Source organism: Ixodes scapularis, unplaced genomic scaffold (assembly GCF_016920785.2).
Source record: "Ixodes scapularis isolate PalLabHiFi unplaced genomic scaffold, ASM1692078v2 PGA_scaffold11__112_contigs__length_91849675, whole genome shotgun sequence".
NCBI lineage: Eukaryota > Metazoa > Arthropoda > Arachnida > Ixodida > Ixodidae > Ixodes > Ixodes scapularis.
Window position 1 is genome coordinate 67,043,962 of NW_024609837.1, and position 20,948 is coordinate 67,064,909.

The 20,948-nt window shown below is 47.6% G+C and overlaps 1 protein-coding gene across 1 annotated transcript in view; it reads left to right on the top strand.

Annotated features, from left to right (window-relative positions):
• Positions 1-20,948, top strand: part of LOC121835088 (villin-1-like) — a 55,236-nt gene that overhangs the window by 27,747 nt on the left and 6,541 nt on the right. The window contains exons 9-16 of the mRNA XM_042289022.1: positions 359-459; positions 3,934-4,071; positions 5,637-5,723; positions 6,055-6,126; positions 7,487-7,776; positions 9,945-10,038; positions 16,771-16,974; positions 19,856-19,978. Of these exons, the coding sequence (XP_042144956.1) occupies positions 359-459; positions 3,934-4,071; positions 5,637-5,723; positions 6,055-6,126; positions 7,487-7,776; positions 9,945-10,038; positions 16,771-16,974; positions 19,856-19,978 (1,109 nt within the window). The remainder of the gene's footprint in view (positions 1-358; positions 460-3,933; positions 4,072-5,636; positions 5,724-6,054; positions 6,127-7,486; positions 7,777-9,944; positions 10,039-16,770; positions 16,975-19,855; positions 19,979-20,948) is intronic.

The following is a 20,948-nucleotide window of genomic DNA, read 5'->3' on the forward strand; positions in this document are numbered from 1 at the left end:
GTTAATTTTCTTATCTTTGCAAACATCAATATTCAAGCTGTCCTTGCACCAACAAGGTGTACATAATGCAGCACGGACACCAACAACAAGCAATCACCAGTTTTTCCTCTTGGAATTGCAAAGCCGTCATCAAAACTACTGAGGTGGTAAAAATACCTTGTTCGGGACACCAATTTAAGTGGCAGTATTTGGTGCTTGTTAACCTTGTCTCAGTGCGGCATAAAAAAAAAAAAAAAGCCGATGTCGCATTTGCGATAACTGCAGGTCACATGTGTACAAATGAACGGTCTATTTCACTTTAATGCTGAGAGTCTTTTGGGCGCTGATGGCATGCTCACCTTGTTCTGCATCCTGCCAGCCAAGACAGTCCAAACCAAATTTGATGCGCCGACACTCCACTCCAACCCGGCCCTTTCGGCCCAGATGCAAGTGGTCGACGATGGAACGGGAAAGCGAGAGGTACTTCTGCTTCGGTATCTAAAGTACCCTACACTCGGCGTCAACTATTTTGTGCAACACTGTCGAGGCTAGGGTAGCTTCCATGGAGCTTCAGCCCTGTACTGGAGCACAAGCTGTGGCACTGTGGAAGCTACGCTAGTTATGACAACTTAGTGCAAAATAGTAGACGCCAAGTACATAATTTTGATGGAACATACAATCTACTAATGTAAATGACTAAATTTTCGCGAGGACCTAATTTCCCCGAATTTTGCAGATCGCCTACAATTCGCGAAAAATGCGTCCCGCGAACAATTGGGCCAATATGTGAACGCTACAGAAGCTACACTCGATTCGCAAAAATTAGTACCCGAGAATAATTTTAAGCTTTGGCCCGATTCACGAAAATTTGAGCCCGCGAAAATTAAGTCGTTTACAGTATAATCAGTTTCACGATAACTTGGCCAACTGTGGAGGATATGGCTCCCGCAATCCACTGAGAGAGTCGGGGCGAGGCACAGAGCAATACGTCATGGGAGTATTTGCGTCACTGCGTCAGATGCGAGGCCCAGAGGAACCGGCTGTCGTCTGCTGGCCAAAAGTCGTCTGCTGTGAAACCTACCAACTTTGGATGAACGTCCACCGCCACACCACTGCCGTCCGCTAGACTAGCGAGCACTTCAAGAACCGTTCATGAGACAACCATACGCTCAATTTGCCCGCGAACCTGTAAGGGGTGCTAATGCCAGGGCGACATTTTGAGCAGAATCGGTCGATTACAGACACTGCTATTGTTCAAACATTGTTCAAAAGCCACGTTGTTCTCAGAAAAAAGTCGATCCAAACTAAGTATCTTTGAAAAGTAGCTTGTCTTCGTTTTTCTTTTGTGTCGCGTAACGTAATGTCGATAGAGATGCAATCGCGCAATTCAATTGCCATTAAAAAATAATAAAATCCTAGGACTACTTTTTGTCGCAGACGGCACTCATGCTGTGGCAATAACGAGGCCTCCGTGGCCTCGACCATTTACTGTTGCCACGTGTCTTGCTTCGAAGCCCTTATTGGGTCATCAGGCCGCAGCCTCCACGGTTCATCAATTTGTCGTGAAACAGTGCATAGGACTCGGCTATAAAAAGAAATTTGCCTCTCTCCTGTATTATCATAGGCAAGGGTCACAGAGAGTGTACATTTTGTTGCTTCGCAGCGACGTTGCACGGATGGACTTAAGACGCATCTTGCACCTCTACAATGCGGCCTAATTTAGAGGAGAAAAGCGGTCTACTTTTACAGCGAAGCTGTTATACGCTAGGGTCTGGGAAAAAATGTGTCCTCACATGCCGACAGAAAACTCCCCATTGGTCATCGCAAGTATGAATAAATAAAACAAAGAGGGGTCAAGTATGAATAAATAAAAACAAAAAGAGGGGGCAATTAGCATTAGTCAGCCTTCCTTGGCATTATTAGATATCGAGGTCCTGATCCCTTGTTATCATATCTAGGCATCGTCCTCCAGGTCGTCCTTGAGGTCGTCCTTGAGGTCGTCGTAGACATTGTCCTTAAAGTCGTCCTAGAAGTTGTCCTTGAGGTCGTCTGAGAGATTGTCCTCTAGGTGTCGCCCTAGAAGTCATTCTCGAGGTCGTCCTTAAGGTTGTCCGAAAGGCTGTCCTCTACGCATCATCCTAAAAGTCGTCCTAGGCGTCGTCCTCGAAGTCGTCTTAGAAGTCGTCCTAGAAGTCATCCTAGATGTTGTCTTTGAGGTTGCCTAGAAGTCGTCCTTGAGGTTGTCCTAGACGTTGTCCTCTAGGCGATCGTCCTAGACGTTGTAAAGATTACAGCTTCGCTGGTCTTCTATTTTCACATGAAGTGAAAGGGCTCTACAATTTTTTTTTTTTTTTTCAGCCTCTACTTTGCAAAGCTAGATGATCCATAGTGAACCCTAATGGTGTCCGGCTTTGCACCATAAAGCCCGTAATCAACAACAACCTAACAGTTTCGGAAGTTTGGCAGGTGTGCACATACCAACCCCAGTGTGTGATTACGATGAACATTGGCGACATGCACCGTAAACTACCGAGCGTCCGCCCATCCCACAATGAGCGCCCACCCCTCAACTTTTTAACATTTGGGAAGTACATGAAGGACACATCTTTCCATATTTTATGACCCAAGGACCCCCACTTTTACATAATCATCTCCAAATTTTGAGTGGGCACTTGCTCAGGATTTTTACGGTAATTGGCACCAGATCCTACGGCCACCTGTTCTGACTGCAAGTTGAAAGGGTGACTGCCTCTACGTGGAGAGAAAAACTAATGCATGTTTTAATGGCGAGGAGCTCTAACTATAGGAGGTGCTCTGTTCAGCTCGTTTTCCCACGGAACTCGGTGTTTACGTAGCACAAGGCCTGCAGACCGGATTCTTTAGATCTTTCCTGATCGAGCACTACTTACGCTACGTCCGCATCAGGCTTGACTCATGTTCAATTGGTGATTCAATTATTGAACGTGTTCCCCCAGCCGAATGCCGCAACAGAAACGCAGTCAAATATTTATTGACGTCGTCCCCATGGGTGGAGTTCTCAGCTTAGCCGCCAGGGGCACGACGGTTGGATCTCCCCAATAGGTTGTGAACGTTCAGGATTAATCCTAAGCGGTATTTACTGGAAGCACAAAAATCACTGCATGGCCAACCTAGAAAAAGCGGTCCAGTAACAACAAATTTCCAAAAATAGAACTATTAAAGGTATACTTAAATTAAAATTGAAATATACCCCTCACGTTCAGAAATAAGCTAAACACAATCAACAAAGCCTGCTAATGACAACCGCACATTTGTAGTGCTTTCAAACGGACGGCTATGTTTTTCGTTCCACACGGGGTACTCCAGCGAGCGCTCGAAGAGCAGTCGTCAAAGAGTGCGACGCGTCCCGAGAGATCCAGTGCGTTCGTGACATCACGTTTCCCTTCACGGGCAGGGCTACGGGGAGGCTGGCATGGAGCTTCGCCACTAGGTGGCATCGACGCATTACGACCTGGCCATTCGAAATGCCCGGCAACTGCTTTGGCAATGCCGGCGGAGGCGGAAATGTTACTCCCCTCCACTTCATACCCCCTTCTCTCAGCAGGAGTTGATTGAATAGGCGCGGTAGAGAAGGGAAATCTGGTTTGGCTAGGTTCGACAGGGAGCGCATGCACGCAACTTGCCGCCACACTTCTGCGGAGCGGCGCCGCTTCGATGGGAAGGGAGATGTAATGACATTCAAACTATAGTTGAGAACATATCCACCAGGTGCAATCTGGTAAATGGTTTTTTCGTTTTAAATTGAGTTTTGATATTTTTTTTCGAACAACTAATTTGTGTTTCTGCGGTGTTGCCAGGTGCTAGAATTTCGTTTCGGTACCGCCTTAACACAACTACTACTACAGTCAAGACGTTACAACTTCTTTGAAAGGATGGCCAGGTCAATTACTCGCACTCGACTTTCCCATTTCTTAGGTATTCCGGGTCCGAAACTTGAATCTGGTTTCCGTCGAGCTGAGAGACCACGGAAAGTTCTTCTCGAACGGCTGCTACGTCATCGTCTATATCTACGACTCGGGCACGAAGGAGGACTGCATTGTGTACTACTGGCTGGTGAGTGCACAGTCGCCGTTTATTTCACCGCGTAGGAGCTAAAAGTAAACATGCTTGAAAGCGAAGGGAGAGCTAAATGTCTTGGGGGAGCAAACGGCACCCCAATGAACAGCATGCACTGTAAGAGATACTTAGCAACCTAAAATCGCTCAAGAAGAAAGACAATTGCAATTGTGAGCGATTTAGTTTCAAATTGCACATCAAAGGAGGGCCATGGTTCAGAAACATTTCAAGAATATATGCATACTGGGTCAACTCCTGACCAGAATGCATAAGACTGAAGACCATTTTTGTGGCAGATTTTATTTCTCGATATTTTTACCAAAAGCTTGACCAAAGACGAATTTTGAGATTTTAGTGATATCACCAGCAGGTTGTGCATTTGGGGTTTCACCAGGTTCAGATACAATTTGCCCCACAAAGAAACTTTGTGCGCGGCTTTTTCACACTACAATAAAAAACAAATGACCATAAAAAATTTTTTTATTCTTAATTATTTAGACAAAAATTGAAAACCTAGCACCTATGACAATAATTCACCTGGCTTTGGCAGGCTATCTCTCGAAACATTACGGTAACAGGTATTCAGTTGAAATCAAAATACAGTTGAACCTCGATTTAACGAGGTCACCGGGACCCGCTAATTATTTCGTGAAATCGGGAACTTCGTAAAATCGAAGAAGGGAGACCTCGCGCATAGGCTGCGCGGGGAATCCGAATTTGTTTGTTAAATGGGGAAATTCATAAAATCGGGTTTCCATAAATTGAGGTTCGACTGCAACGACAAAATGTGGAGGTGCGCACTTGCTGGAATCTTATGGAATGCTCACATTCGTCTGGGTGATCGATCACTGGCCGTTTGTCACCACCGCCCCCTTTGGCCCGTTTTCGAAACTTGTACGCTTCCTGCGAGTCTTATGTTTTGCATGAGACTCGGCTCGAGTTTGCGGCTCTGTTGATGATGGCAAGTCTGACACTGGCAACATAGACTTTTTGTGTGCGACGGTCGCCACGTTGAAACATGACGTAGCTGGTCAAAACGTCAAATTTGGGGGTTTTACATGCCAAACCAACGACGGGCATCTGGCACGCCCCAGCGGAGGACTGAGGATTAATTTCGACCAACTGGGGACCTTTTGATGTGCAACTGAAAGCTCGGTTACACGGCATCTTCTCGGCAATAAGCCTCAGTCAGATTGTGGGCACCTCGGCGGGGTTTCGAACCCGCCACATATGACGTAGCTGAGTTGAGTGACAAAACATAAAGTAGAAAGTTTAACCATAACTGCAAATGGAAAAATAGAGCCACGAAAAAAGTATAACTATTGGCACGAACGCCTTGATTTCTGGTGCCTTCCAATCTGCAAAAGATAAAGAAGTGATTTGTTATTTTGCACTAACCATCAGCTATATTGAAATTCAACATGGCAGCCACCACAAAAAAACGGTCCGCAGATTGCGGGAAACGAGACGCCCTGTCATATCTAGTGTGTCAGAATCTAGGTTTAATTTCTAGAGCCCTCCTACAACTCCGCACGCACTTTCTCAGAAGTCTCTCCCTGCAGGGTCAAAACGCATCAACGGACGACAAGCGGACGGCAGCGCTCAAGGCTCGAGAGCTGGACGATCGTTTCCACGGCCAGTCCGTTTTGGTGAGAGGACTTCTTCGTTCGTACGCCCTGGTTTGACTGCCACCGACGCTACGACCCGATGAAACCGATGGAGCAGCGACAAAAGTGCGTCGTCGCGGTGCTCGTCGTCTTTTTGTGGGATTGCAGTCATTATGCGCGATTGGTTTTGCCGGCGATAGCGAACGCACAAAGACGGCGAGTGCTGCGATGATGCACTTTTGATGCTGCTTGGTTAGTTTTGTCGGATATGGTAGCGCTGCCTGCGGTTGGACTTAGTACGAAGCAGAGTATAGTTCACATGAAGTGATGCGGACCTCACCAAATATTCTCGTGTCTGGTTCTTTTTTGGCAGGTACGGCTCGTTCAGGGAAAAGAGACGCCCCACTTCATGACCATCTTTTCGGGACAGATGATTGTGTTCGAGGTATGACTTGGTAGCCTGCAGACTGGCTAACTTCAATGCGATTGACCGATACATTTATTTAATGGTGCCTAAACAAGTGCCAGGCTGAACAAATTTACTGACGAGAGTCGCGATGCAACCGCAACTGCTAACAAGGTTTATGCATTACACTAACTAGAAGTGGAAGATACCAAGGTAAAATGGTGCAAACGTAAAGACGGGAAGAACGACGGGACGGGACAGAGCGCTGACTCGCAACTACGGGTTTCATTATAAACGAGCTGACTATAACGTGTTTGCCAGGATTTGTAGCACTATGAGCTAGCTCGTTCTTAGGGGACAACTCAGCTTAATTCTAAACATTTTGGGGTTTATCGGTGATACATTAAAAAGCACTAATAAAAGGCAATGACGTTTAGCTTCATGTTGGCTACGCCAACACCGTAGTCTCGACTGCGCCGTTGGCCGTGCCCCAATTCGTCCGCTAGAGTTGGCAGACTTCGGCAGCTTGGCGCATTCCAAAGTTTGTTGGACCGTTTAGGAAACATGTAGACAGAACGATGTCATAACATTTGATGCATGATCTTCCCAGGTGACACCAAAGGGAACTGCACCGTTTTTTTCTTTTTTTTTCTTTTCAAAAATGAAAATAAAGCGGAGTTGCCCTTTCAACTACAAATCTCGAGACTCGCGAATTCCCCGAAATTATAGGAATTTTAACATTAGGCCACGAAACAATTTGATATTAAGTTGTACGTCGACAATGACCTGTACTTGACAGAATGTGAACAGCAGGGCTTTGAATGTGCGCGCATGCTCAAGGTGCAGAAAACGAAGGTAGGAAGCTCGTGATGCAGGCGGGACAACTCAAGCTCCTCCCTAATGTACTCAGATCATCCGTGATTGTAGGGCCGCGTGCAACAACTCTATCGAGCATGCCTCTCTCTGCGGTCTTTCAGACGGGACTAGTGACATGAATAAATTACAAAAAAAAAAAAGCATTAAGATATGTATATGCCAACAGTGGTAGTTTACACCTTTGCATTTGAGTGCAATTGACTGTGCCGCAACAGCTTGCGATTGGTTACGACAAGAGAACAATGCAAGGCACATGTTCGTCCGCTTCTTTTGGAGGTGGGGGGGGTTGTGGTTTGACATCGCCATCGGAATGCCAAGCTCCGATGGGCTCTGATCGAAGGACAGTAGGTAGACCTAGAACCAAACTGCCTCGAGGTCTACCCACTGTCCTTTGATCCTAGCCAATCCGAGCCCGGCGTTTTGACGTCGCCGCAACCCCCGCAAAGAAAGCTGATGAACCTGGACTCCACATTGCTTTACAAACGGCGTCCCTGCCCCTTTCCCGTGACGTGGCGGACGGCAGGCGGCGGACGAAGGCATCAACGGCGGCAGCGCGGTGACCAACGGCAACGGCATCGCCGCGGACCACGGCGGGGGCGTTCACAACTTCCCGCGCGTGTACCTCCTGCGAGTGCACGGCACCACCCAGCACAACACCAAGGCGGTGCAGGTGCCGTGCACCGCCGCCTCCCTCAACTCGGGCGACGTGTTCCTGTTGTCCAGCGGTGGAGGAGTCGTCTACGTCTGGGCGGGCCGCAAGAGCACCGGCGACGAGCGCGAGATGGCCAAGAAGATCGCCACCGGGTCGGGAATGTAAGTCGACGTGGTTCCGTCACGGTTGTAGGTTAGCTCGGGTACGGTTCCTGCAATGCATCCCCGACGTGCAATCACCGCTTTGCGTTGTTTCCCGCTTTTTTTTTTCCAGAACTTCTACGCCCAACTGCCGGGATTGTGACGTCCGACGGCGGAACAAATCTGGCTTTTGGGATGTAATTTTTTGCCACTTTAAATGCACGGGCAGAATAGGACGTTAAGTCCGCCGCAAATGCCCCTCGAGCACGTCCAAAGCACGTCTGCTTCGAACGTGTCTGCAGACGGCTTTTGCGTGACCAGCGTCACGGGACTGTCGTACGAGGAAGAAGCACGCCTCAGACTGCATCTGCAGACTGTCTTTGGTACAGTGTATTAGCGGCGTCAACTCGGTTTTATATACTCGGGGACCAACAACCCGCACGCTTGCGCTCCTTGAGCGCCGATCGCAGCTCTGCATGCACGGTCTGCCCTTCTCAGACGCCAGAAGACGTCGTCTCTGAGTACGGGACATGTCTTCCCCCGGTGCATTTGGCGTCCCGAGCTAGCCGTGCGTCTAAAGTAGTCTTGAAGCCAATGTGTCATGCTGTCAGACGTTGCGGTCCCGGCGATTGGTTGTAGAAGTTGTGACGAACGGTACAAGCGATGACAAGTGTCGCCGTCGATGCGGCGTCTCAACTCGTGATTGCCCCAAGTTTCCGTAGAGAGCAACCTACAGCAGAACATGTATCTGCTATATCCAGCTCTGCCATCGTGCCGCTGCAGGTGTCGCGGCGGGCAGCAGTACGACACGAGTACGACACCATCCGGTGAAGATGGAGGGACCACTTTTGCGGAAGACGTAGACGCACGAATAGGAGACGCATTCCAGGCACCATAGTTGTGGTGCCTAGAATCCCGGAGAAGTGTGTGAAATGCGTCATGTTTTGAGCCCCTCTTTGCGCTCGAGTGCCAGCCATCGGCCAGAAACTAACATGTACGTGCGCCAGTGGCAGATTGCAGTTGTTCGGGTTACGCAATAAAAAGGGTGTAGTAAAACTCATTGGCTGATGCTTTTTTTTTGTGACAACGGGTGAGGGCGACGATTTCCAGAATGTGTGTTTGTGTCATGCGGCGGCCATAAAAACAAATCCGTTTTTAAATGGGCAATGCTAAGATTTTAAGAAGTTCGCAGATGTATTTCTAGAGGAGCAAAATTGGTGTTTATAATGATCCAGTCGGTTATTCTGGCACTGGCGCAGACGTTGCTAAAAAGATTAAGGGAGGGTCAAGTCAGAAAAAAGAGAGACCCGCAACCAGACCCCAGGTACTCCCCTACATGCACAAACTCTCGCACAATTTGAAAAAGGTAGCTGGGCGGTTTGACGTCCCTGTTGTTTTTTCGGTGCCACGAAAGTTGGCGCAACTCTGCCCTAGAATTGCGGATAAGGCTAGGGGCAGGAGCCAATGTGCTGTAAGGCACAGGAACAAGTATGTGGATTGTGTGGTGGGGGTGGTTTACAAGATACCACTAAGTTGCGGAAGAGTGTACATCGGCCAAACTGGCCGATGCATTAATGACAGGGCACGTGAGCATGACTGGACACTCCGGTCGACCACTGGGGGTCACTTGCCTCTGCATTGTGCTGCCTGTAAATGCCAGCCCCAATTCAATAACATCACCACCATCAGGAGGGGCACAGATAAAACTACCAGGGAATTATTGGAAGCGTATGCAATAACAAAAGAGGGGCAAGATGCATGCGTCAGCCAAACATCGGTTTTTCTTCACAAAAAAGAAATTGCCTATCTTGACACGTGCTGAAGCGATAGTGCGGTTTACTTCGTTGGTGTTTTTTCAATGAATGTTTAGTTGTGAGTTCAGCGCTTGTGTCGTTCGCACCTTCCTTTCGTCCTTGTGTATTCTTTGCGTGCTGTTTATTTCCGTTACCATGAACCAACTCGCCTACATCACGACACTGATCCAGCATACCTGGAAAAAGAAAACGTTTTGGGGTGGGGGGTTGGCCCTTAGCTATTGAAGAAATTATTAGTGATTGTATAAAGCTATTGAAGAAATTATTAGTGATTGTATAACAATGCACTGATTGAACAAAACAGAATATACCAGAGTTAACTTGTGACCGGAGAAAACTATTATGTTTGCCGTCTCTTTTTCAATATACTTTCAGGGAGATGGTCCTGGTTTCTGAGGGCCAGGAGAAGCAGGAGTTTTGGAACGCCATTGGAGGTCGGCTAGACTACACCAACGAAAAACAGATACAGGCAAGTCCCTTAGCTACTTTAAAGGGGCACTCACACATCGAAACATTTTTTTTTTATTATTCGAAACAATTCAAAACAATGCCTGGACATTATCCTTAAAATGCGAAACTTGGGAATTCAGTATTTGTGAAGTAAAAAAACAATTTTCGAAATTCGTAATTTGAAGTTCCCGCGCGATCTGCACCAGTGCAGTGACGTCAAATATTGAGCCGTCCTGCGAGTCAAGTTTCTCTGACCATGCTCTGACGCCACCGAACTGCCGCTGGCGCTGCAAGCCGAAGTGTCGCGTTTGCCGGCGTTCCGCGAACAACCGGCTTTCTCCGTGCGTCCCGCCTATAGCTGCAAGCAGACGATGCTTGCCTTTCAAGTTGGAAGTTCTTTTAGGGCCCTCTCAGCGATCTCAAATTCTTTGAAACGGTGTGAGGTCGCGCCGGTTCTGCGTGAATGGCTGCCTCGGCAGAGTCCCAGTTGAAACTACGACGCACAGACACCACACACCCAGTTGTTTTGACCGTTTAGTATGATTTTCTTTTCAAAGTCTGAGAGGTCGTCAAGCACCTAAAATGACCACTTCTTCCGATTCCCCGACTCACCGATTATCCTCTGCTACATGCGTCAAACGCCGCCATGTTTTCCGAGGGAGGATAAAAAGCCAGGAGGCGACATCACATTGGACTCGCGATTTTCGGTACGTTAAAAAGAAGGGTCAAAGTGCGTTCGCAATTGCGTTAAGAAACTGTTTTCTGAATGCCGTCAATAAATGTTATAAAAATGTCGCTTACAAAGCTTCTAAATTTCATAATATTTGAGGCCACAAATCAAAAGAAGCGAGGAGATGAGGGGTGGGAGAGAAGGGCACCAAAAATAAAAAGGCACGTGCACGCTTGGGAAATTGTTTTGGCATTGGGGTATTTTTTTGCGTGTCCATGACTGTAACTTGCATCGTTTTAGACAACAAAACAAATAAATACAACCTTTGGGGTGTCAGTGTCCCTTTAAAGGGACACTGACACCCCCCAAAATATTTTTTTTATTTTTTGCCAGGTGCTTCATTATGGTATCGGAGGACTACCCAATTAATATTTTGCAACAGAGTAGCATATTTTTTTAATAAAGCCAAAAGACGCAACTGCTCGAAACCGAAACCCGACGGAGGTCGGAGAAGTGGAGAGAAGAGAGTGAGTGGCGGAAGTCACGTGGCTACACCCGACCGCGCGTTTTTTTTTTTTTTTTTTTCCTTTTTGTAGCAGACAACACGACATGCGGCGTGCGATGCGGCGTGCGGGAACTGCCCGCCGCGCGATTCTTTTGCAGTTATGTTTGTTCCGCTCGTTGTTCTGTACTCCAAGATGAGTTGTTTTGTACATTGAGGAGTTGGAGATGGGTAGTAAGTGCCCGTGGTGAATTTCCATGATCGGCTCCGAAAAGAATACACCCAAGATGTTGCGTGAAGAGCTGGCTCACATTTCCTGCATCCGAAAAAAAGTGGCATTGTGCGACAGAGTTTCCGAAAGATCAACGGGATCGGGACCAATGGCTGGCTGCGATTCCTGTAGAACATATACGGGCACCTCGGAAAGCGGACGATGCCTGATTTATATGCTCCTTGCATTTTGTGGAAAGTGATTACATTGAGTTCGCAGGTGTCAAAACGGAAATTCCATACCATTTAATTCAGCGAAGTATCGTCCACAACATTTGTTTCTTATTTTTTTGTTTGTTTCTTCAGTGATGATTGTAAAAAAAAAAAGAAAAAGATATGTAAACATCGGAAAATGTTTAAAAAAAAAAAATAAAGTTTCACGGGGGATCGAACCTGGTCCTACCGCGTCTGAACCGGACGTCTTTCCCACTGAGCTACTGGGGCATCACTTGTCTGGCGGATCTCTTTCCTTAGTAATAATTCAGCCGGCAAACTGTAAGTTGGAAAGTTTGCTGTCGATTTTTCTCTAGCAAAAGCACTCCCGGGTCAAGGTCGGGAAGCACCACGCTTTGGGGACATTCGCACCTAGTAAAGAAATCGTACGCGTGCATATTCCACTCGAAGTAGACACGTCGTGCTTGACGTTTGCGCGAACGATGTCTTCAGCCACGAGAAGGGAGCGACGGCTCGGTGACGTCTTCGTGCAAATCGGCTTGGTGGCCGGGCGTGTCGTACGGGATGAATACCAATTCTTTTGATCAGTCCCACATTTCTCTTTTAACGGTAGACAGAATTCGCCAGTACCGCGAACGACAGTTCTGAAATAGAGGTCCCACGCCCGCCGTCCGCTGCCATCGCCGTCCCCGCGAGTCCCACGATACGCGAAACGACGAACGCACAGAATGCTTCCGGTTCTCTGTGGAACTTTTTTTTTCAATCAACGTATTTACAGCTTTTTAGAAGCCACAAAAAATGGGTTTCATATTTTTTTCTATTTTTAATATTGAGTGTGTGCCTTCAGTGACCCACGACTTTGATTAAATTTGGTGGTCGCATTGATACCTTTGAAAACGGCCCGTGACCGCGAAAAATAGAGTGAGCGAGACTCGAACCGACCAGTTCTTGATCGGTGGTTTTCGGGCGGAAAGAAACCGAATTTCGAGCCGCAAATTCTGTTCTGGGTAGCTGAGCTCTCATATGTCACGTACAACTAAAAACCTCGGCGAGCATAAATACCCTGTCAGTGTCCCTCTAAGCGTACACCCCCGAGGGTAATTTGGGAGTAATAGAACAAGTCACATGGCAGACCTAGTCGAAGTGCTACTAAGCTTTTTTTTCTTTGTGTCTAAAGTTATTCCATAGCATCTGTCAAAGCCATTATTAGAACCACTGACAAGAGTCATGTGAGCCATTCCAAAATATGCTTCTATAGCTCAGAATGCATGTATAGAAAGAAGTTTTTTTTTTTTTTAAGTTCTGATGAACTGCAGGTACAAAAAAGAAAGGGATGAAAAACGCTCGTTATAACAGACCTTGATTTTGACCAAGATTTCGGTCTGTTGTAAAAGGAGTATGTTGTATCCAGATATGAAGTTGAGTCAATGGTACATAGAGGAAAACTAACCGAACTTCACAAATCGGTATGTTATATGCAAATGTCTGTTGTAACGAGGTCTGTTGTAATAAGCTTAGACTGTATTTCAATCTGATGAAAGTGTTAAAAAACCTTTCAATTACAAAGGCACTTATTGTGATGTGACACAAACTTTTACATGCCCTCCCCAAATAGGGTTCCTGCCGGGGTTCTTAGTCATTCCATTGTGCATCAGTCAGACCGTTGCTCCTCACGTTTGTGCAGTGTGTATGAAGGAAACTGCATGAATCTTATGAAAGGACGGAGAGATGTCCTTGATGATGGGGGTCAGGAAAGGATGTCTGTGGTGACTGACAGTCTTTTCGATGCGTGATGAGTGACTGAGAACCCGAGCGGCAATTTTCTTTGGGAGGTGCATTCAAAAGCTTGTGCCATAAATACATTACTACCTAAATCTTTGTGATGATTACGAAGAGAATTAGCTGGAGTACTATGTATATTTACTAAAAGATTTTTCATCACTCTTGTCTCATTTATTAAAACCTAAAAAAAAAACAGCTTGCGTAAAAGGATGTTGAAATCGCCTGAAACTAAAAATGTGTCTCACAATGTAAATAGTTTTAATTGTGGTTTTAAGCAGAATTTACATCGTGATTCGAAGTACTCTAGTTTTACTGTGATGATTTATATCATACGTTTTCTAAAAAAACGGCCTTTCCACTCTCGTGAAGAAGGAAGACCAGCGGAGCTCTACTCGATACACTGTGTGCCTCTTCTTCATCGTCGTCTGTTTTTCGCGCAGTTTCCTACGATGAATTCCCACCAACGCGCCCAACTATCCATTCTTCTATTATAGCTGGAAAGGTTGGCGCCATCTACGAGCGACGGCGGAAACCATACTGGTTGTGTGCTTGCCGCCATCGCTTAGAGATGGCGGTGGCTGTCTAGGTAGGTTTGTGTCGACATACCGGACACGATCCTGGGGAACCTATACTCCGTTTCAAACATCGCGTGCAACGCTGGGAAAGCTACTGAAGTAGTGCGCATGAAAAAACACACAAAATTGTGTTACTCCGCGAGATTTCGTGGACGAGCGGTACGAGGCGCTGCTCCGGCGATGCCGGCGATGCCGACATCTCGATGGCGGTGGTTCGAATCCACTAAGGGCGCAAAGGTTTTTTTTCTTTTCGACCGATTTTTTGTGCAAGATTGTGCGTATTGCGGAAGTGCATATTTCAATTCCTCTTTTCTTGTTGATTTTTATTTATAAGAAGGTAGACTAGGGGCTGGTGTTCCGCTCAAACTTGCGCCGGCCTCGTCAAAACGGAAGAACGGTCGAGATCCAGGGCGTCTCTATTTAAAGCCGTTTATTTACATGGTAGCGTGAAAATCAGAGAGTACCTTGAGAGTGTGGTGGACGGTCCTTTATATAACGAATATTGTGATTAGGGGACCGCACTGCCATTGTTCAGACGGCTTGGCATTCCCTCACGTGATGTGACTTCATGGAAGTTTCCTTCAGAGTCAGAATACTCGCCGGTGTATGAAAGAAGTCATCCAGACGGCAGTATCTCGGTGCTCTGGTGCCGGCGCCCACATGAACCGGGAGTGATTCACAATAGACGCGTACACAACACACGGCACTCGAGATCAGGATCGAGTGTTGTTTCCTTTTCGAGGAAAGCAGGGGCCTCGGAATACAGGCACGGGCATGTGCGTCGTTTACTTAGCCGACCAAGGTTAAGGTGCCTCAGGCAGACGGAGCCGACCATGGTTACGGTCCCGCAGGCAGAAGAACCCAGACACTTCGGAATGCAATCACGGGCACCGCCTGCTGTAAGGTACCGCAAGCAGACGGAGCCGTAGGCACGATTCATCACCGACACAGTTCCTTCTTGAGGCTTGTTTCACTTTGAAGCCATAAGGCCGATTTCAACACCAGAAATAACAGGTGGCAGTTCACAACACTGTCCGCGTGCTCGGAACTTTCAGGTTGCGAGGTCTTCGCTTCGGGGACGCCACCTTGCCAGACACTCCGGTGTCGTTACTGACCGTCTCCAGGACCTCACGGACCGACGTCTCCGGGAAACACGTTCTTGAACTCGCGTACACGTTGGCGATCACCTGCTTGCACTTTTGCGAGATCTTCACACAACGAATCTTCGAAAATATCCGAGCAGGAAAAGAAAGCTTCCCGCGTAAGACGCCATCTTCACGAAACCGGCGAGGCAGGGGCAGCCGCACAACCCGAAAACCCGAAGCGAGTGCGAGTGCCGCACGAACGAAAACGGAAAATAATTTGGAGTAGTTTACATTATATTATCCTTTTTATTGAAAAAGAATTGGTGTTCCCTCGAAATCATAACGCCACTATTAGTTACTAGCTCCAAAGATGTACACTTTTCGACTTTTTTTTCTTTTTCAGGGGCCGCACTATTTTGTGGAGCGAACGTAGTCGCGGTCGGCTGTGCGAACCGGCGCGCTAGCTTTGACTACATTGCACGCTATGTTTGAAACGGAGTATAGCCCTTAACAGCTTTGCTGTAATAGTGCAGTGCATTTAACAACGCAAAGCATTTTTTGGCTAGGTGTTCGGCATTTCGTGAGGCCCAAAAGTAAAGCCTGGATAAAAGCGTGGTCGCAAGGCTCGACACTGATGGGTTGTTGGGTGGGAGAGGAGGAGTGAAGTGCTCAATGGTGATTGGTTAACGGGGATGTCATGTGAGCAGGGGTCGCGTGGGGAGGGGGGTAGTGGGTGAGAAAGTTCTGGAAGATCACCAGGTTTATCATTTCAAGTGTACACATACCACGCATCAAAGGGAAATTTGAAAACGCAGCGGACTATTTCGTACCTCCTTCCCTTCGAAAGCTCCCTCCCTGCCTTTTCACATTGATACATCCGCGGTACCCAAAGTGCGACACCTGGCCCAAACGCGCGTCGCACGACACCCGACCCCATTTTTTCCCTTCACCCCTAAGCTGACAGTGTGGTGGAAGCTTAGGGGTGCATCAGCCACCTCCCTTTCATCACCTGACCTCATTCGATGCGCGTTTGTACGCGCGAGGGAGCGTGATCACGTGGCAAAAGTGTGGCTGGCCCAACAAGCGCATAGCTTCCACAGCACTGTCAGCTTCATGGTGAACATAGTGGGGAAAGCAACTTTTGTTTGAGTTTTGAGCAACGGGTTAATCTTCTAGGAGGAGAATGGCTGTGTCCGGGTACACAAACGAGGGTCCGAGCAAGAGGGACTACCTCCTTTCCGTTTTCTTGAACTGTTTGGTACAATGCACGATTGGTGAGTTGAGGAGGAAAGCTAAACAGAAAAAAGTTGGAAAATCGTTTCATGACCCGTTTAAATTATCCGATGAAGAGCGGCGCGAACGTAGGCGTCTGGCTGAACACACTAGACATGCTGCCAAATGACGATAAAAACATTTGTGATGCTAGAACATTGTACGTACGTATGCAACACAATTGCCCAGCAATTTGCCATACAATCTTTGCGACATACATGTCCTTTTGGAAAAATCTTTGTAAATTAATATTACAATTATACGGACAGAATCCTCTCCCCCCAACTTCTATCTGTACGATTATTACTGTAACTCAGGCGCTTAAAAAGAATTGTATGTTTGGAGTTGAGTGTCTCTTTGAGGGTCATTAAGTTTTTGAGCACCCCGACCAGAACCCCCCACTCCCAATCGCTGGTTGCAGGAAGACACTGGCACGCGCGCAGCCCGCCTGTTCCACCTGCGCGACCGCGTGGGGCGCCTGGCACCCCGGGAGGTGGTGGACTTTAACCAGTGCGACCTGGTGGAGGACGAGGTGATGCTGCTGGACGCCTGGCACTCCATCTTCCTTTGGATCGGAAAGGATGCCGGCAAGGAGCTCGCCAAGCTTGCCAACCACGCCGCAGAGGTAGGGCATGTTTCAGTGACCCCCTTGACCAGGCACGTAGCCAGGGGGGGTGGCCCATGGGACCTCCTCTCCCCCCTCCCCCTCATACAGCATTTTGTCATGGGTGCCCCCCCCCCCCCCCCCCCCCCCCCCCCCCCCCCCCCCCCCCCGCGCCTCCCCGAAACAAAATCCTGGCTACGTGCCTGCCCTTGACGGTCAAGTTTTTTCTACAAAAGTGTGTTGTACGGCGGTCGGGTCCGCTTCTAGGGGAATGGTAGAAAGAAAGGGTCAATGCACGGGACTTTTCTCAGTTGTCTAAATTTTTGCAAGCCGTTCAGCTTTAGAAGCGTCATATGGAAATATCGAAGGCGAAAAGTTGCCCCTTTTCTTCTAATTGGTATCGTTTCGGCAAGTAGCCCTCTGCAAATTTGTTTCCGAAAAATGTTTAAAATCTGAATTGTAAGAGCAGGTGCTCCAATTGCCACTACCACCGGAGCAGCCAACACGCGAAGCGACCATCTCGAGTGTGTGACTTGCGCGGAGCATCTAATTTCGAAACTATAGATTGCCCCGTCCAACTTTAAAACTATTACCTAAGTGGCCCCAGCAAAGTGAAACGTGCAGATACGACGTCTATAGTTTGCCAGAGACATGTAACAAATAGCAATACCTCCCGCAGTGCACACGGTTTTCGCATTCAGGCTGGCACTTCCAAATACGTAAACGCAGCCGTACACGTACGGCAGGGACTGTCAAAGGGCTAACGGCCACTCCTCGCGTGAAGCGAGGCACTGACTCAACACTATAGGCACTGACAAGATGAGAACGGAAGTTTCTGCTGTCAAGCCTCCAGTGCGGGCTTCCTACTTTGGATTTGAAGGTAAACACATGCGGCAAAAATCTGCCTGGTTCAGTGAGAATTACCTAAAGTCCAAAAAAAGTAGCTCTAACCAAATCTCGAAAGGAAACCCGATGTTTCGAAACCAGGTTAGTTCCTTCTTCAACGGTGACTGAAAGCACGTGGAGCAGCAGCAGCTCCTAACCTCTTCGTCTTCAAAACAAAAACTAAAAATTGCAAAAAATTTAAAAATCAGCTTTTTGGTTATGGAGACAATCATCTCTATAGATTCCTTATCAGGTCACGGAGGTCATGCGTGTGCAAAGAGGGCAAGGCGCCCAGAGACCTGTTTAGGTTTCCTGGTGTATGCTGGATTTGCCATGACTCCAAGATAAGTCTTCTTCGGATATTTGGCTTGGCATCAATCACGTGCGCGTTCGCAAATTCAGTGCGATGGCCTAAGGTATCGCAACGTTCGACAGTGGTGCTATGCTCACTGTCGAACTTCTGCGCGTCGTTCTTGTGTTGGCGGAGTCACTCCGGAAAGTTCTTTGTCTCGCCGATGTAGGTTGCGGGGCACTCTTCACGCGGAATGGTGTGAACCGCACCCTGTGCTCTTTCCTTTGGTAGACAATCTTTGGGTCTTGGCCCGAACCTTTTCAGTGTAATCGCAGGCTTGTGGGCCACCAGAATTCCTCCTTTTCCCAGTATTCGTGCCAGCGCTTCGCCGGTCCCCTTTACGTAGGGGACGCTGATGTGCACGACTTGATAGGGCTGCCTTCCTTCTAGTGGCTTCTGCTTTTGTCTGGCGAGACCTTGGCATCTGGCGATGCGTTCGATGAAGCTACTAGAGTTGCCATTTTTCTCAAGGTCTACAATTATGGTCTCTTTCTCCTTCCTTTTAATGGTTTCCAACGAGCAGATGGTTGTTGCCCTACGCAGGAGTGTCAAAACCACTGACGCCTTACGACTTGTTGGGTCGTTGGAGTCAAAATCGAGGTAGCATCTGGTGTGTGTTTGTTTTCTGTACACGATAAACTTCCTATCTTGCCTTCGCTGGTTCACCCATCGAGAAAATGCAAAACGCCATCCATCTCGCTTTTTTTTTTTTTTGTACATTTTAATTTTATTGATTTGGCAGTTCAGTTGACTGTGTAAGTAAGGGTTTGGATTTGGGCTAGTTGGTTGAACATGTTTAGGGGTTAAAAGCTCTCTGTGGTGTGTGTCTCTCCTACTCGTCCGTCGTTTTTAGCTCTTTTAACCCCTAAACAGTTGACTGTGGAATGTGAGATGGATGACACCTTGCCGTTCCTCGATGTGCTGGTGAACCGACAAGATTAAGATCAGAAGTTTATGGTGCACAGAATACCAACACACACCGGACACTACCTCACTCCGATGTACGATTGCTGAGTAGTTCTTGCACCGATATAGTACAGCACAAAGTCGGTGCTGCATCGGCATAAAGTTATCATTCTCTTCAGCACTAGAAGCTGAGGCACAGTGCTCTGCTGCATGTGCGAAGGGGCCAGGCCGGTTCTCAGTGCAGCTTGGTGCTGAGCTGGCACCGGTGTAGCACAGATTCGGCGCTGTATCACTGCTATTGCCAATGTGCACGACCGACAGCATCGCCGTGGCCAAGCTTTCCCGTCGATAGCTCGGGATGGGGGCGGAAAGTTGGGGCAGTTGGCGCAGCATCAAAAATATTTGATAAAAAAACACGCAAAAAGCGAGCTGAAGCGCAGAATTGTACGAGACAAACGCGAGCTCGCTTGAAACTGGCAGAGTTTACCGGTCGCGTTTACTCGCAACTATGCAGGGTTCGACAAACTCCGCGTAGGTGAAGGGCACGCAAACACTTTGTCAATGTCTTTTTGTCTTCTATCTTGTAGAGGTAAATTGTGCCTCCCTAGGCTTTTGAGTGATACAGTTACTGGAAATGCTCTGTACGAGTCAAATTGGTCTACTATGAGATCACGAAACTCGCAGCCTTACTACATACCAGTCTAAATCACGTGTCAGAAATTTCAACGACTGCTCAGGCTTGCTTGCACGTCCCTTCAGGATTACCTTCAGGACGACCCCAGTTGCAGGGACTTGGGGACGCCGGTGATCTGGGTCAAGCAGGGACTCGAGCCGCCAAACTTTACGGGCTTCTTCACCTCCTGGGACAACGAATTTTGGAAGGTGAAGTCCCCCTGCCACCCCCTTCGACATTTTTGCAAAAAGACTGCTAAAAAAGAAAAAAGAAAAAAAACGTTAGAAAGATACAAGTTTTAACACGAAATGCGTCGCAAGGCCGGGTTTCAAGAAAAAAGCGACATGTTGCGCTAAACCCACACACGGGTCAAGGTGTCAAGTGGTGATGTCTCTCTAATACGGACAGCTCCGTTTCCTCCGAAACGCACCCACAATGCGAGTCGTCCTGAAAAGGGGCGCTCGAGTGCTTTTTGTAGAAGCTTGTGTTTGAATACATATTGTTTGTTGGGCTTTGGTCAATAAAAATAACCATTTCTAAACTGCAAGACGTCCAGTAAACTTGCGACAGTAGAAATGCACGGACACTATTTTCTCTTGGGTCCCCCCACCTCGGTAAAATTTGAGTAGCGAAAATTGTTGATTGCGTGGATATTCCCAACGTCACTATTATTGCTCTTTTTAGGCGCACTGCACGTTATATTTTGACAAAAACATCAAATCTTTGGGTATAGGAGACGTATTACAGCAATTATTGTTTGAAAACGTCGTCCGACGGCGGTCTTCTGGTGTCTGCTCCAAGCCGCAGAAAGAGGGGCTTGTTACGATCTTTGATTAGATTTCTAATGAGGAAATCGGCCAGCCACAGGTGTAATTTCCTTTGTCTTAGGATGCTTAGAGCCCGTAAATTGAGTTATCACCATAAATAGACAATCTCAGAATCCATTTGAGTGCCCCTTTAGTAATGAGACAAAAATGCACGAGTTTGCCCAGTCAGCACCTTAAAAGGTCTATATCCATATTAACGGCGTTCATATTAATGAGACGCGACTGCATCACATCGCAATATGACGTGTCATCGCAACATCCGAACGTGTTGCAACTTCGCGCACCCGGCATGTGCCCAGCTCATTTGCAACAAGTTCAGTGCACCCCCAAGGTTATCAAATTGTAGAAACTG